General features: G+C 35.1%; 1 protein-coding gene across 1 annotated transcript; it reads right to left on the bottom strand.

The window, feature by feature from the left end:
- Positions 1–878: 878 nt before the first annotated feature.
- LOC311292426 (NLR family CARD domain-containing protein 3-like) lies at positions 879–16,852 on the bottom strand (the record flags this gene model as incomplete). Its single annotated transcript, XM_084412094.1, has 12 exons — positions 879–1,149; positions 1,387–1,560; positions 2,487–2,657; positions 2,948–3,121; positions 4,198–4,371; positions 7,057–7,227; positions 10,741–11,447; positions 13,182–13,252; positions 15,073–16,134; positions 16,229–16,424; positions 16,702–16,786; positions 16,836–16,852. 12 exons carry the CDS (start codon positions 16,850–16,852, stop codon positions 984–986), a joined length of 3,168 nt encoding a protein of 1,055 aa, XP_084268220.1. The 3' UTR covers positions 879–983.
- Positions 16,853–18,575: the final 1,723 nt, after the last annotated feature.

Raw genomic sequence — 18,575 nt, forward strand, 5'->3', positions numbered from 1 at the left:
CAGTAGTGAGACTCTTCTGTGGATCACCTGATGGTTTCTGCTCCTCTCATGATCATTTCACACTACGATATAACACATCTATCAGAGTCTGGAGATCGATCTTTATCAGGGATGTTTGGTGATTGATCTTTATCAGAGATGTTTGGTGATCGACCTTTATCTTATTATCTATAATCTAAAGTGGAACAGAAGAGAAAACAATCAGTGTTCAGTGGAACAAAGTGCAAATTATTATATTAGTAAAATATTATATATAGTAAAAAATTACACTAAATTCCTGTAATCAGATTAATGACTGACTTTACATGATCTTGCATAGTTATTTGTGTTTTAAATATAATAGATGTAAAGCATGAATCATGTTCATATGTATGTGTGTGTGTGTGTGTGTGTGTGTGTGTGTGTGTGTGTGTGTGTGTCGGTGCGACTCCTATTGAGTCTCTGTAAAGGAGAAACTAATGAGTGTACGGCGTATGGAATAAACCACAGGGAGCAAATACAAATGTTATTTTGAGTTCAAACACAAACCTTTAGTTAAAGCCGTTTGTCCTCTAGTTTAAACACGTTTGTAGGATCTTAGTAAATAACTGAGAGTAAAGTAAGTGTAAAGTAGTGTGACGTGTTGCTTGTCACAGTAAAAACACACTAGAGACAGAGACATTTCTCATGTGAGCTGGACGCTGTGAGCTGAAGCTGAACTGCACTGATTTTAGCAGGAGTGCAGCGTTTCCTACAATCTGACCAAGTCTGTTTTCACACTGAAATGATTCACTTCTACTGACACAGTTAATAAAGCAGGTGTTGTGAGCTTTTCTTCTCTTTCCTCCTTTGTGTTAAACATCTCAATAACTTCACATTTTGTTCTCACACAAACCCTTTGTTGCAATAAAGCTTAATGATAATTTCCTTTCACGAATGTTTGAAAGGTTTGTTCACATATCAGAGGTAAATGAAGATCTCTTTAATATCTCAGTGATGTTTCCTCACCTCAGGACACAGTTTGAGTCTCGTAGCTCGTCTCTGAGCCGCTGCTTTGAGTCTCCTATATTATTGTCTCTCAGATCAAGCTCTTTTAAAAACTGCAGTGCTTTTGAGTTAGTCAAAGACTGAGTTAAAGAAGAAACATCTGTAATGCCACAGCCTAATAGACTAGAAAGACACAAACAGAGGAGGAGAGATTATCTTACAAACAAATCATGAATGTGAAGAATTTTACACAAATATAATGTGAACTCAGACTCATTGTGAGATATTGAGAATCAAGTGTTTTAGTAAAAAAAAAAAAAGAAAGTGCACTGCTATAAACAATGAAACATAAGCCCTGCCGTCTTCAAATAAATAAACTTCAGTCACACTGTAATTGCTGTACAGTATAATGATACTAACTGTAGTTTCTCCAGCTTGAATTGTGGGCTCATCAGTAGATCACTGAGGTTTTTCACTCCAGAGTCTCCTAGTTTATTCCCGCTCAGGTCCAGCTCTCTCAGGTGTGACGGGTTTGATTTCAGAGCTGAAGTCAGGATGAGACTCTGTTTCTCTGTAATACTGCATCCACACAGACTGAAGACAGAAAGAGAAAATGACTCAGATCTATGATGATCAACTAATGTGTTTAACTTCATCCAGCAGACTTTTGCTGACAAATAAACAAGGATATCAAGGTAAAAGTAACATGGAGAAAGACTACACATTATTTATTTAAATATACTACCAACATTGTAACAATACAAAGGCTGAAAGCGTTGATCTATTTATGTTAGTATACACATTCATTTCATTTAATCTTTAAGGTTCTTTCATGTCAATGTTACCCTTGGTTTGCTCACTGGGGAAAATGTGTTTATGACGGTTGTTTTCAGACACATTGTCTACTTGCTAAAACTTTACAGTAAGGTTTCATTTGTTAATTGCAAGGATGGATTTTACTAAGACTGAATTCAAGAATTCTAACCTGCAATAAAACTCACTAATCTGAAGAAGAGATCTATGGGACAGAGAGCACAACACAACTTCTCCAATCTCAACTCTTCCACCCATGCTGAGTTCCTGACCCCTCACACTGTCCTTTCCCCTCCAGGTCTCATTCAGTCATGCAAAACACACACACCTACTGTCTCCAGTTGTTTTATGAGAGGACAGGCGTGTTTCGAAAGCGCCCATCACTAGCGTTCAGTCAACTTACCTTCAGTGGATCTTATTACAGGCAGATACTGATCACAGATTTTTAAAATGCACTTGTTCAATTTTTACAAGTTACAGTATATGTTGCACCAAAATTAGATATTTGTGAAGTACAAAGATTGAATTGAAAGCAGTTATGAACAGTTCTGATTCTGATGTCTGAAAAAAAAAAAAAAACATTGTTCTGCATCTACAGTAACTGAAATAATTATTGACCCATGATCAAACTGTCTGTCTGGAAATATTATCTTGAGCTAACATTACAACTAAAAGTAAAGTAATATAAATAAATGAGCTATACTCACGTCAGTGTGTTGAGTTGACAGTGTTTATCCTGCAGTAGAGCAGCGATCTGATTCACTCGTGTGTCTCCTAGTTCATGTTCACTCAGATTCAGCTCTCTCTGCAGTAACGGGTTTATACCCACAACACTATTCACATACTGACAGGCTTCCTCTGCAGCAGGACTCACAAACCTGCAGAAGAGGCAATTCAGGTATACACTAAATGTCCATTGCATTACAAAAGTGATTGATACGATAAAAAAATGTCTGACCCATAATGTCTATTTGACCTGTAGCTCGTATCACAACTAAACTGTGTTGACGGTTATCATCATCATGACAGTACCTGCAGCATCTGATCTGATCTTGATCATTTTGATGCAACAAATTGTCCAGCTTATTATATAACTAAAATAATATATTAGTTATGAATATTTAGCTTGCATATAGCTAATTTAGTTAATTATTTGATCTCGTCTCACCTCAGTGTCTTCAGTTGACAGTCTGGATCCCGCAGTAAATCACTGAGCTGCTTCACTCCTGATTGTCCAGGATCATTTCCTGTGAGATCCAGCTCTATCAGGTGTGAAGAGTTTGATCTCAGAGCTGAAGCCAGAGCTTTATAACCTTCTTCTGTCACACTGCAGTTAGAGAGTCTAGAACAGAGAGGAAAACACTCAGCTGATTAATCAGTTAAACCTGAATAATATAAATCCTTAAACTGAATTTTATTTTATTCTTTATACAAATGTATTGAAAGTCAGTTGCAAAAACTGACACCTGAATATGGAGGCAAACAAAAGGCTCAGTGAACTTTAATATGTTAGATGTCAACATCCCTTTCAAGATTGGAATTATCTAAAACTGTACAGCTCTGAAAGTCTATGATCTGAATGATCCACAACAAGCAACCTGAAAATGGTTGCTAGCTGCAAAGCTGAAAGCAGAATCAAAGATACACAGCTCCCTCAAAAGCACTAAAATACATTAATCCTGTCACATAAAATCTTAAGATAAGTGATTTCTACCAGATCTCACCCTCCTTTCTGTGGCAGATTCACCAGCTCTAACAGAATCATCTGAATTCTGACTCAACACTAGGTATGCAAATAACGATTAAATCACTAAATTATAAATTACTATTAGGGGTGGAGCCGAACCCGAATACGGTATTCGGAAAGGCACAAATAATGTGTTTTTTACGAATACTTATTTCAAACAAATACTATAAAAATATTTGTATTCAGGAATAAGAAAAAATTAATATCAAAAAGCTGCGTTTCCTCATGAGACATGGCGACCAGCGGTGCTGCTGATGTGGTGGCTGTAAATCCACTTGTTGATAAGAAAGGAGGAAAGGGCCACATTATGGAAATATTTTGGATTAGGCTAATGTCACGTTGTCATAAGGGGCCGTTCACATAGAACGTTTTTTGCGCATGCAGATTTCAAATGTAGGTGCGCGAAGCGAGCGGCGCGCTCATTTTTCCAGGCGCTTATGTCCATGGTTGCATAGCAACGACAGACGCCACGAGAGAGCAAGCGCTTGTGGAAAGGAGAAAGCGGTGCGAACTGCGCTCTCCATCATGACAGAACCTGCAGCATCTGATCTGATCTTGATCATTTTGATGCAACAAATTGTCCAGCTTATTATATAACTAAAATAATATATTAGTTATGAATATTTAGCCTACATATAGCTAATTTAGTTAATTATTAGATCTCGTCTCACCTCAGTGTCTTCAGTTGACAGTCTGGATCCTGCAGTAAATCACTGAGCTGCTCCACTCCTGATTGTCCAGGATCATTTCCTGTGAGATCCAGCTCTATCAGGTGTGAAGGGTTTGATCTCAGAGCTGAAGCCAGAGCTTTATAACCTTCTTCTGTCACACTGCAGTTAGAGAGTCTAGAACAGAGAGGAAAACACTCAGCTGATTAATCAGTTAAACCTGAACAATATAAATCCTTAAACTGAATTTTATTTTATTCTTTATACAAATGTATTGAAAGTCAGTTGCAAAAACTGACACCTGAATATGGAGGCAAACAAAAGGCTCAGTGAACTTTAATATGTTAGATGTCAACATCCCTTTCAAGATTGGAATTATCTAAAACTGTACAGCTCTGAAAGTCTATGATCTGAATGATCCACAACAAGCAACCTGAAATTTGGTTGCTAGCTGCAAAGCTGAAAGCAGAATCAAAGATACACAGCTCCCTCAAAAGCACTAAAATACATTAATCCTGTCACATAAAATATTAAGATAAGTGATTTCTACCAGATCTCACCCTCCTTTCTGTGGCAGATTCACCAGCTCTAACAGAATCATCTGAATTCTGACTCAACACTAGGTATGCAAATAACGATTAAATCACTAAATTATAAATTACTATTAGGGGTGGAGCCGAACCCTAATACGGTATTCGGAAAGGCACAAATAATGTGTTTTTTACGAATACTTATTTCAAACAAATACTATAAAAATATTTGTATTCAGGAATAAGAAAAAATTAATATCAAAAAGCTGCGTTTCCTCATGAGACATGGCGACCAGCGGTGCTGCTGATGTGGTGGCTGTAAATCCACTTGTTGATAAGAAAGGAGGAAAGGGCCACATTATGGAAATATTTTGGATTAGGCTAATGTCACGTTGTCATAAGGGGCCGTTCACATAGCACATTTTTGCGCGTGCAGATTTCAAATGTAGGTGCGCGAAGCGAGCGGTGCGCTCGTTTTTCCAGGCGTTTTTGTCCATGGTTGCATAGCAACGACAGACGCCACGAGAGAGCAAGCGCTTGTGGAAAGGAGAAAGCGGTGCGAACTGCGCTCTCCATGATGACGAGGAAGTATCAGCAAAGAATTTATTGATTTCTAGCCCTTGCATTAGCTTTAGATATATTTATGGTGATGAGAAATTAAATAAAAAGCCATCATTATGTCATTAATATCAGTCCATCAGAAAAGCAGTTCTAGGCTTATTCTTGGCTGTATAACTCTTAGCAGGTTTAAAAAGCCCTTTAAAAAAAAAATATATATGAATGCAGTTTTGGATTAAATAAAAGTACAGTCAAGTCAAATAAAACACATTTTATCTCCTGTATAGTTTGGTAACACTACAATAAGATACCATTCATTAACATTACTTAATGCGTTATCTAACATCAACACATTGAGTGAACAATATATTTTTACAACTTTAATTAATGTGTGTGAATGTTATTTAATACAAACACTTGATTGGTCATGTTTGTTCACTTCATTCATTGTGCATTAAATAATGTTAACATAAATAATGTTAAGTTTTGATTTTAAAGATGTATTTTTAAATTAACCACAATGAGAATAATTGCGACAGTATATAACTATTGTTTATTGTTAGGTCATTTTATCTAATGTTATCTAACAAATGGAATCTTATTGTAAAGTGTTTTTAATACTACAGTTTCGATCTTTGTAACCGTGATATTCACTTTAATATATGTAAATTTAATCTAAATGAAGCTTTGGTACCGAAATTGGTACCAAGAACCGTGGATTTTCACTGGTATTGGTACCGAATACTAAAATTTTGGTACCGTGACAACACTAATAGCTCGGTTAGCTCTGTAATTTAGACAATAGGCTGTTGACAGAGTAACGTTAATGTAGGTAATGGCTGTTATGTTATTTTCTTTTCAATGACGTTCCTTGTTACATATTCATTGCTGGGTTTATGGAAAAAACATCAACCAATATTGCATATCCATAATTATTATAATGGATATAATTAAAGAATACTTACACTATAACATAAATTAGAAGTGTAGCGCAAAAAAAATGGAATTTACACCTATTTAGAATTTTACTCGAATACAAATACAAATACTTTTCCCCACTCAACAAATACAAATACAGATACAAATACCGGCTGCTTTGCACACCCCTAATTACTATAAACAAAAACAGCCCAATTTAAGTGTTAACTTATAAGTAGAATATACATATTAAGAAAATAATTTATCCACAAAATATTATAATCCCCTGCAATTATTTGCATTACAGTGCAGCACCAACTGAACACAGAACAAAATGAATGCTTAATGTCACTTCAGTGTTACTCAGTGAAATAAACACAACAATAAAATGGCACAATGACAACCTCGCTTATATTGAACATCAAACTTTTATCAACAAAATAAATAAGACAGATGGCAGAGTATACCCCCACTGTAACACTGAGAAAGGAAGGTCTTTGGATTTCCCCCTAAATTTAAAACAAATTCTTAGTTTGTGGTTCATTAATTAATGAAAATACATCAATAATAAAATAGTACAATCATAAATTCACTTATATTAAATGTTGGACTTTTATTAAAAAAATGGATAAGAAGGATGATATACTATACCCACATTGTAACGAATAAATAAAAGATCTTTGGATTGCTTAGTTTGTGGCTCATTATTATTTTGAATGAAAAACACAACAACAATAGAACAAAGACAAACCTTCATAACTTCATCAAATTCTTATTTATAACTTTTAGCCTCCGGGATCGTCCCGTCAGTCATTGCACCTTACTTTAGTCATGTGACTCCTGTGGCTCAACTTACCTCAGTATCTCCAATTTACAATTTATATTCTTCAGTCCAGTGCAGAGCAGCTTCACTCCTGAATCCTGCAGATTATTATTGTTCATGTTGAGCTCTTTCAGATTGGTATCTGATCCAAGAACTGCAGCCAGAGCTGAACAGCTTTTTTCTGTTAAGTTACAATCATTTAACCTACAATAAATCACACCACAGAATTAGATGGAACACATACAATACATTTTCTAAGTACAAATATTAAATACATGTTCCATTATTATTTTTTACATAAACAGCATACAATGCATTCAAACAGCATTCATCTACAAAAAAAATACTATTTCCTGTACATTATTTTTTTATTCAGTAAGAAATTTAATAGATAAAATGAAGCATGTTTAAAAAATATATTTTTATAGCTATAGGATTTCTTCTCTATTTCTGTCACCTGATGGAGTTTGGGTTTTTGCCACTGTTGCCTCTGGCTTCCTTAGTTGGAGACACTTAATATTCAACAATATTATTGACTTGACTGCACTGACACTATTAGATGAGACAGTTCACACTTTTATGGCAAGTTAAAGGCATTTCACTATAATACTAAAAATGCCTTCATTCACATGTACATGTCTTTTTGATATAAAATATGTAATGATTTAAGTAAAGCTAAGATTACTTAAGCCTAAGAACCTAAGAAATTGTATTTGTTTTTAATATTTCAAGATAAAGTTTAACCGACGACTGATGCTGATATCTTAGAGAGCAGGGTGATCAATAGGTGATATATCATTAATTTAAAGATAGTAAAAAAGCATCCATAACAATTACTGAAATTACATTTATCGTTTATTTTACTTAATATTTGCTAAATAAATAAAAAAACATTTTGAACTTTTTTTGTAGAAAAAACATCTTAAAATGTGTACATCAAATATTATACAACAGGCTTTTGATAAATGTTTATTTGTAAATCTCTCAATCTACATATTACATTACATTATTATTACATTAAACTACAGAATTACTGATAAAAGTAAGCATTTAAAATGTTTGATTACTGGCAGATACAGAGGGACTGTCACGGTGTGGTGCAGGCAGAAGAAGACGAAGGAGAATCAAAAGTTCCAATGCAAACTTTTACTCACAATATAAATAATACAGTTACATAGAAGACGGGCAGAAGGTTCACACACACTAAATACGACGGAGATCGGACAAGGACTGACTGAACAGAATGGAACTTAAATACAAACACAGATTACACTGATTAACAGAACACAGGTGAGATAGATGGCGATTAGTGGTCGACCGATATTGTTTTTTTGATGGCCGATGCCGATGCCGATATCTTAAAGAGCAGGATGGCCGATAGCCGATATAAAGCCTATACTTTTATTATACACTTTATATTTATTTTAATCAATATTTTATCAATTTTAAATAAATTAGAAAACAAATCTTTAAAATAAACATGCTTAGATTGCAACTTCTTGAATCTGCAATCTTATTACAGTATTTTTCACAAATAAAGTAATTGTTTAAAAATATATGAATATGTGAATAAAAAGGAAGTAAACACTGTAACAGGGCACTCAGTAATCTGGTAATATCGTGCGCACTGGTAACCATATTTTTTCAAATAAAGACAAGGTAACGCTAATATTACATGCAGCACACAGTGAAAACTATATGAATATGACAGAGTGGATATAGCACAGCATATTTTAATATGAAGGATTTAAAGTTTTTCGACAGCGTCTCCTGTGAAGCTGATCTTCTGTTCGCATTCACTCACTTCACTCGACCGTCACACGTTTATCAGGCTACAAATGCACACCTCACAAGATATCACAGCTGGATTCCATTAAATCTGCAAGTGATATTAAATGTTTATTAGATATTCAGAGATTTGTTTAAATGATGTAGATGCGCATTTGCTGAATGTTGACGAGGAAATGAGAAAGTATTTTAGCCTGATTGTTTGCCTTTTCTGCAACAAATAATATAAAAGCAACACTTCACTTTTTCGCATACCATTTACTTTCTTTGTTTACCAGTTCTGTCTAACAAAAGTATTAGATATGACTGACAGAGATTGTAAACTAATGAAGAATGTGAGTGAGCGCTGTATGATCAGGCGCTGGTGTTCTCAGCACCGCCCGTCAAAATAAAAGTCTGGAGCGTCGTCAAAATAAAAGTCCCGCTTCCAACACATCGGCCAATCAGAAAAACGTATCCGCCGATGCCGATATTTTAAAAGTGCCAAATATCGGCCGATATATTACTGCAAAGAATCTGGGTTTTATATTGGATAGTGGACTAAAATTCAACAAACAAATTAATACAGTTGTCAGTTCCAGTTTTTACCACCTCAGGAGATTAGCGAAAGTTAAACCATTCCTAAGCAGGAACAGTTTTGATATCGTAGTTCATGCTTTTATTTCATCACGGATTGATTACTGTAATTCGCTATATCAAGGGCTGCCAGCTTCATCTATCCACCGGCTTCAACTGGTCCAAAATGCAGCTGCCCGTCTGCTTACAGGCATTCGCAAACGGGATCACATCACACCTACACTATACTCTCTGCACTGGCTACCTGTTCAGTATCGTATTGAATTTAAAGTTTTGCTGTTTGTGTATAAATCATTAAACAATCTCGCTCCTCAGTACCTTACTGAGTTGGTTACGGAACACAAACCAGCTAGACTGCTCAGATCACAGACCAAATATCTGCTACGAGTACCCAGATCCAGATTGAAATGCAGGGGCGACAGAGCCTTTGCAATAGCTGGCCCCAGGTTATGGAACAATCTGCCATTACACATCAAAACAGCGTCCACAGTGTTGGAGTTTAGAAGTCTTTTAAAAACCTATTTGTACTCTTGTGCGTTTAATGTCTTGTGAAAGTGATTGTAGTGATGTCTTGTGATTTTAGTTCTATGGGATGGACCTAGATATATCTTGTACAGCACTTTGGTCAACCAAGGTTGTTTTAAATGTGCTTTATAAATAAATTAAACTTGATATATCGGCCTTGGCGATATATCGATCGACCACTATTGACGATGATGACTAAACAGGTGACACAACTGAACTGATAATGACGGTAACCATAGAAACAACAGAGTGGCGGGAAAAAAAAAGAACAAAGGCAAACAGGAACCAAGCAAAACTCAAACTGAAAGTCCAAATATATGCTGACACGTGACAGGGACAACTAATATATGATGTGGTAATATATATGTACTTTATTTAAGCCTGTTTTATAAAAATCTCAAAGTTTTATATTATAACCTTTCAGAATTTCATCTTACTTGTAGGCAATATAAATAACATCTGTACCAAATTACATTATCACCCCCCCCCCCCCCTCCCCCAGTTTGGGTATATCAATAAAATATGTATTTTTTCCACAAGTATGAACATGAGCTAATATATAATTCTATTCAAGTCATTAAAGTCTGGTGTATCATATGATACAAGACAAACATGCAAACCTTTTTACATGGTCTTTTATATTTTGTCTAAAGGCCTGATAAACTGTCTCCACAAAAAAATAACAAATAAAATTCAGACTATTATTTCATATGTCAGGCTTTACAGGGATAAGTTCATGTTCATGATGAGGAATCACTATAGAGTAATGTAGATAAAGACATTTTTCAGATGAGAGCAAAACATGACAAAATATATTAAAAGACTTACAGAGCTCTTCTGGAGGTTTTGATGACTGCCGATAATCTAATGAGACACTCGTCTGATTTCTTAAATTTCTGAAGCTCAAACTCCTCCAGCTCCTCCTCTGATGTCAACAACACAAAGACTAAAGCAGACCACTGGGCAGGTGAAAGGTCACCAGATGAGAGACTTCCTTTGCTAAGGTGAGTCTGAATCTCTCTCACCAGAGTTTGGTCGTTCAGTTCATTCAGACAGTAGAACAGATTGATGGATCTCTCTGCAGGAAGATTATCTTCTAATTTCTGCTTGATGTACTGCACTATTTCCTTGTTGCTCTGGTCATTGCCGTCTTGCTGTGTCAACAGACCTCGTAAGAGTCGTCGATTGGACTGGAGTGACAGACCAAGGAGGAAGCGAAGGAAAAGGTCCAGGTGTCCATTGTCACTCTCGAGCGCCTTGTCCACTGTAGTCTTGAGCAAATCAATCATGGTTTCATTTCTGTTTTCCTGTTCTGTAGACTCATGATCAAACACACTTGTCTTGTTGATGTCTAGAAACAGATGTGCATAAAGGGCTGCAATAAACTCTTGAATGCTCAAGTGAACAAAGCAGTACATGGTACCAAGAACGATCCCTGTTTCCTCCTTAAAGATCTGGGTACACATGCCTGAGTACACTGATGCCTTATAGACGTCAATACCACAGGCTTCCAGGTCTGTGTCATAGAAGATCAGGGCCCGTATGTATAAAACTTCTAAGAAATGCTCTTAAGAATAGTCTTAAGCTTTGACTTAAGTGTCATAAAATACTTAGTAAAGAGTAGGACTTTTCTAAGAGTAGGAGACTTTTATAAAGCAGCTAAAAGCAACTTTCAGTAAAGTATAAGACTGATTCTTAAGTGCTGACTAAAGTGGGACTTAAGTGTTGTAAACTAAGGACTACAATGATGACAACCCAAAATGGCCGCCCTCAACCACTGAATCAGCCAATAGTGAGCCTGCAAGGATGAGGTCACTATAGCATGACACCAATCATTTAATCTAATTATAATAAAATAATTTAATTAAGACACTGAGGCTTTAATATTTAAATTTATTTTAAAAAATGCTTTGCAGTGCATTGTGCAAAATTATCACAAGTTAGTATTTATGCTGTGGAAACCCTTTTCTATTGATGCCTGTCTCCTCATTTACAGTTGGAGCAATTATGCAAACATGAGTTCCATCAATGGATTCAACAACTCAGGAAAGCCCAAAATACTCAATAAAGTGGCTTTATTTTACTGCGAGATTTGAAGATCAATTGGAAAGTCAAAGAACTGCCATATAGTATTGGCCAAAAGTGAGGCCAAGGAAATTTGACACTCACCCTTTATTAAAATAGTATTAAAAATGTGTTAAAGATTTTGTACGCATGTTGTGTAGTTGTGCTTGGAGTCAATTGTTTATTTGTGATAACACAATGAAACATGACAAACTGTACAGTCATAATTTTTAGCCAATGTCAAACAAATGAACAAGAGAGGACAATGAAATATTAATAACTGACTACAGTATGTTGCAGACAATGTATTATTTTTTTCTTCTCCTGTGAGCTTTTTAGTTTTTTTAAAAAAAAAACTGTTGCTGTAGTTTGCCCTTTTTTCAACAGTATTATTGATCTTCCTGGATTGACACCATTGTCTGAGAACTGAACTGAGCTGAACAATGACATCACTGTTTTCTCAGAGTGGCTGTATAATGAACTAAATAGATAACTAATGATCTTTTACAATGGAAATAAATCATCATTGAACTAACTTAAGCTGCACAATGACACTATTTTCTTCTAGAGCTGCTGTACAGCCCAAACTAACTTTGTTGCATTATTTTCCTGTTATGTAAAGCTGCTTTGAAACAATACTGTAAAAAGTGACTTGACTTGAAATAATTGTGTCAGATAAATATCTTCACTAAGTTTTATTTTCCTTATATTTTGATGGTTTAAGCAAACTTGTAGGGTCATAAAAAAAACTATAAAAAAAAAACTCCGCACATCACTTTTAGCCACTAATGTGTTTGGTGTGGTCAGTGCCACAATAGTGCTATTAAGACCCTGCTTACTGTGGAATGATGAGCTCAAGTCATCACCGGGTGTACTGCTTTTTATTTTTTATTATCCTTTTTATTTCATTGCTATAAAATCAACTCCGTCATCATTACTGTAACTCCAATACATCATATTTTCATTGAAAAGTGTGTGGCCTCCTCCTCTCTGCGGCCATCTTGTTACTCCTAACTAGGTTAAGAGACCTCTTCAGCTCTCTTAAATAATTTAGGAGCTGAGACCTAGTCTTGACACTTAGGAACCTTTATGAATCACACTTATTCTTAAGTCTAGGAATAAAAGTAAAATGACGTCATTCTTAGAATTTTGACAGACTTGAGACTAAAATTTTACTCTGAGTGGCTTTATACATACGGCCCCAGGTTGTTTCTTTCCAGTTGATGAAACGCCAGTTTTCCCAGTGAAAGGATGGTGTCTTTATCCCAGGAAACATCTGGGCCCGTATGTATAAAACTTCTAAGAAATGCTCTTAAGAATAGTCTTAAGCTTTGACTTAAGTGTTAGAAAATACTTAGTAAAGAGTAGGACTTTTCTAAGAGTAGGAGACTTTTATAAAGCAGCTAAAAGCAACTTTCAGTAAAGTATAAGACTGATTCTTAAGTACTGACTGAAGTGGGACTTAAGTGTTGTGAACTAAGGACTACAGTGATGTCAACCCAAAATGGCCGCCCTCAACCACTGAATCAGCCAATAGTGAACCTGCAAGGATGAGGTCACTACAGCATGACACCAATCATTTAATATTATTATAATAAAATCGTTTAATTAAGACACTTTAATATTTAAATTTATTTAAAAAAATGCTTTGCATTGTGCAAAATTTTCGCAAATTAGTATTTATGCTGTGGAATCCTTTTCTATTGATGTGTGTCTCCTCATTTACAATTATGCAAACATGTGTTCCATCAATGGATCCAACAACTCAGGAAAGCCCGAAATACTCATTAAAGTGGCTTTATTTTGCTGCGAGATTTGCAAAGTCAATGAACTGCCATACAGTAGTGGCCAAAAGTGAGGCAAAGGAAAATTGTCAGATTCACCCTTTATTCAAATAGGGTTACAAATGTGTTAAAGATTTTGTACGCGTATTGTGTAGTTGTGCTTAGAGTCAATTGTTTATTTGTGATAACACAATGAAACATGTCAAATTGTACAGACATAATTTTTAGCCAGGCTGTCAAACAAATGAACAAGAGAGGACAATTAAATATTAATAACTGACTATGTTGCAGACAATGTATGATTTTTTTTCTCCTGTGAGCTCTTTAGTTTTTTTTTTTTTTTTTTTTTACCTGTAGCTGTAGTTAGCCCTTTTTTCAACCATATTATTGATCTGCCTGCATTGACACCATTGTCTGAGCTGAATGATGACATCACTGTTTTCTCCAGAGCGACTGTATAATGAACTAAATAGATAACTAATGACTAATGATCTTTTACAATGGAAATGAATCATCATCGAACTTACTTAAGCTGTACAATGGCACTATGTTCTTCTAGAGCTGCTGTACAGCCCAAACTAACTTTGTTGCATTATTTTCCTGTTATCACTTTAAAGCTGCTTTGAAACAATCTGTATTGTAAAAAGCGACTTGAAATAATTTTGTCAGATAAATATCTTCACTAAGTTTATTTTTATATTTATATATTTCAAATATTTTAAAATATGAGGAAAGAACAAAACACCATTTTCCTCATATTTTGATGGTTTAAGCAAACTTGTAGGGTCATTAAAAAATTAAAAATAAAAACTACGCACATCACTTTTAGCCACTACTGTTTTTGATGTGGTCAGTGCCACAATAGTGCTATTGAGGCCCTACTTACAGAGGACTGATGAGCTCAAGTCATCACCGGTGCACTGCTGCTTTTTTCCAATCAGCAACAATATAATTATTATTTTCCTTTAATTTCATTGCTATAAAATTTCTTAAAAGTCAGTTCGAAAAAGGATCCCTTGATGATCAAACTTTTATTGCTTGATCAACTCCGTCATCATTTACTGTAACTCCAATACATCATATTTTCACTGAAAAGTGCCTCCTCCTCTCTGTGGCCATCTTGTTACTCCTAACTAGGTTAGGAGACCTCTTCAGCTCTCTTAAGTAATTTAGGAGCTGAGACCTAGTCTTGACACTTAGGAACCTTTATGAATCACACTTATTTTTAAGTCTAGGAATAAAAGTAAAGTGACGTCATTCTTAGAATTTTGAGAGACTTAAGACTAAAATTTTACTCTGAGTGGCTTTATACATACGGCCCCTGGTGTATATTCTCCATCATACTTTCGGCGGCTCTGCTGGATCTGAAAGCGGAGAAAGTGTGTGTACATTTGTGTCAGAGTCTTGGGAGTGTCTTCAGTGTTGAATTCCTGCAGTGTTTTAGAGATCTCATCAGCCTGAGTGTTTTTCACATCAGTTTTTCTTTTCTCCTCCAGAATGTTCTGGAGAACCGTGGCTAAAATCCAGCAGAAGACTGGGATGTGGCACATGATAAAGAGACTCTTTGATTGTTTAATGTGATCTATGATTGGTTTGGCCTGATTCTCATCCTTGAATCTTTTTTTGAAGTACTCTTGCTTTTGTGCCTCAATGAATCCTCGTATCTCTGTCAGCCGGTCGATGCAGTCAGGAGGAATCTTACTGGCAGCTGCTGGTCTGGTGGTGATCCAGATGAGAGCAGAAGGAAGCAGATTTCCCTTCATGAGGTTCGTTAGGAGAACATCCAGAGAGGCTGATGACGACACATCACGCCACGTCTCATTACGATCAAACTTTAGAGGAAGGCGACATTCGTCCAGTCCATCAAGGATGAACAGCACTTTGAACTGATTCCTTTTTGTAAGGTTCAGTCCTTTTGTCTCTGGGAAAAATTGAGTGATAAGGTCCATCAAACATAGTTTTTCTTTCTCCTTTAAGTTAATCTCTCTGAATGGAAGAGGAAATATGAAGCTGATATCTTCATTTTCTTTTCCTTCAGCCCAGTCCAGAACAAACTTTTGCACAGAGACTGATTTCCCGATGCCAGCGACTCCTTTTGTCAGTACAGTTCGGATCTCCTTGTCTTGTTCAGAAGCTTCAAACAAATTTGTGCATTCAACCTGTATCTCTTGTGCTTCATGACGCCTGGAAGCAACTTCAATCTGTCTCACCTCATGTTCAGTATTGACCTGTTCACTGCCGCCCTGAGTGATATAGAGATCTGTGTAGATGTTATTCAGAAGTGTGGAGTCACCTTGCTTCGCAATTCCTTCAAACACACACTGATACTTCTTCTTTAGGCCACATTTCAGCTGAGGAATGAAGAACAGCTCACCTAAACACAGGAACAGAAAATAGACAATTTTAGTCTTCATTTTCTCTCCTGCATTTATAAGAGACAATCATACAGATGATCATGAGTCTCTTACCTTCTAGAGCATCAGCAGCTTCATCTTGCTTCATCTCTCTCAGGTAATATAGTGTGAGATCAAGAGCTGATTCTTTGACACTGGATCTGTTCTCAATAAAGTCCTTCACAAAGTGTTGCGTGTTCTCTTTTTGTAATATTTTCTTAAACTTCTCCAGTTCATGCTTCAGAAATGTGATTATATTGCTCTCAAGATCCTACAAACAAAAGTAAGAAAAAAGACACAATTTAAACCAAATTGTACATCTACATTTGGTCAACACAATTTATTCAATAACTATAATATCTATACAAAAATCCAGTTAAAATACTAACATGTTAACCAGCTGATATTTTTAACAAATAGAAAAATAAACAATATTTAAGTGCTTCAAAGGAAAAATAGTGATCTGGAGGAATTAAATAAAATGTCTTTGTTTAATAACATATTTGTTGTTGTAAATATTAAACATTTATAAAAATGTGTTTTCCTACCTGGAAGATTCCTAGAAGATTGTGTTTGAATTTATTGTGGTTCCTGTGAGTCTGAACGTCTGAATCTAATGTCTCATATTGAAGCCTGTAATCACATAAATAAAATAAATACTGATTTTACAGGCAAATTTCACAGAAAGAGAAAAAGCATTAGCTGTGAATACTCTGATAAATATTTATCAGATCAAATATTTATCAGAGTATTCAATGATAAATATCATGATAAATGATTCAATGATAAATAATGATAAATATTTGATCTAAAAATGTTTCATGTTTGGTATTCACTGATACACCTTTTAAACAGTCAACGTGTGACAATAAATTAGAAACTCATGAAATACCTTTTATTAGATGATGGTGTTTTCTCACTGAAGTCTGGTGGATCATCTTTAGACCGATCACTCTTCAGAGACACAGAGCTGGACACATGTGATTCTGATCTTACCCTGATGACACAAAGAACAGAGAGAGAGAGAAAACACTTTAGTAAAGGAGGATCAACTGTGTGTGAAACACATCTGTCTTTATCTAATCCTCCACACAAATACACACACTCACACAATTTACTGTTTCATAGTTAACTACTATTTTACTTTACTGGCTCACATTAGTTTAACGATTTCTTTAATATACATGAGAGATTAAATATGGGTAACACTTTATAATGATTAGTTAATGATTAACTAATTATTTACGAAACATGACTATGCGTTCATAAATGATTAATAAGTGATGTTAATTATTGGATGTATGTTTTGTAGATTCAGTTATAAGTAATTTACAATTGATTAGTTAATGATTAACTAGTCATATACAAAACATGAATATGCGTTTCATAAATGTTTAATAAATGTTTGTTTTTTTGTATATATGTAGCAATTAGAGGGTGCAAAAAGTGTTGTAAATGCCTTGAATACACATACAGATCATTTGTAGGTATATGTAACACATTTACAAGTGATGAATAGTTTACACTTTAGATTAGGGGATGCAGAAAATGTTGTAAATGATTTACAACACTTTCTGCATCCCCTAATCTAAAGTGTAAACTATTCATCACATGTAAATGTGTTACATATACATTCGTAGATAACATTCGCAGACCTTATGCCTTTTTGATACTTGAAGTGGTAATCTACAAATGAAGTGTAAGACATTTACAAGTGATGAATTGTTTACACTTTAGATTAGGGGATGCAGAAAGTGTTGTAAATCATTTATTCATAAGTTTACACATCTATAACAGGTGTTGAACACTGTAGTGTGTCCTGCAGTGTAAGTGCTGACTGGTGAGGGTATAGACAGCTGTCTTCTCTGAAACACATGGAGTCTTTAACCACTGTGCACCTGATGTGAGCAAAACATGCAAAAAATGTAACATAATTTATTAAACATTTATGAAACGCATAGTCATGTTTAGTAAATGATTAGTTAATCATTAACTAATCAATTGTAAGTGACTTATAACTGAATCTACAAAACATATAATGAACATATCACTAATTAATCATTTATGAATGATTAGTCATGTTTTTAAAAAAATAGTTAATCATTTACTAATCAATTGTAAATGACTTAGGTATTCTTTATTTCATACCCGCAGGTAAATTTGTTTTGCTGATAGAAGAAAAATTCGGTCATCCAAAAAAAAGAAATATAAAAGACATAAGAAACATAAAAAAACATTTCACATACAAATTTGCAGGTTTAAAAAAAACATCATGACAGGCTGCACCATAACACATATATCCTCTGTCCAAGTTAATGATCAAATACTAAAGCATCTCTCTTACTCATATTATTTAAAGTTTCAATTGCCGCTGGAACAAAAGTATTCCTGTACCGTCTAGTCTTCCATCTCGAAGCCACAA

The sequence above is a fragment of the Rutilus rutilus genome (assembly GCF_951802725.1).
Source record: "Rutilus rutilus genome assembly, chromosome: 6".
Classification (NCBI taxonomy): Eukaryota; Metazoa; Chordata; class Actinopteri; order Cypriniformes; family Leuciscidae; genus Rutilus; species Rutilus rutilus.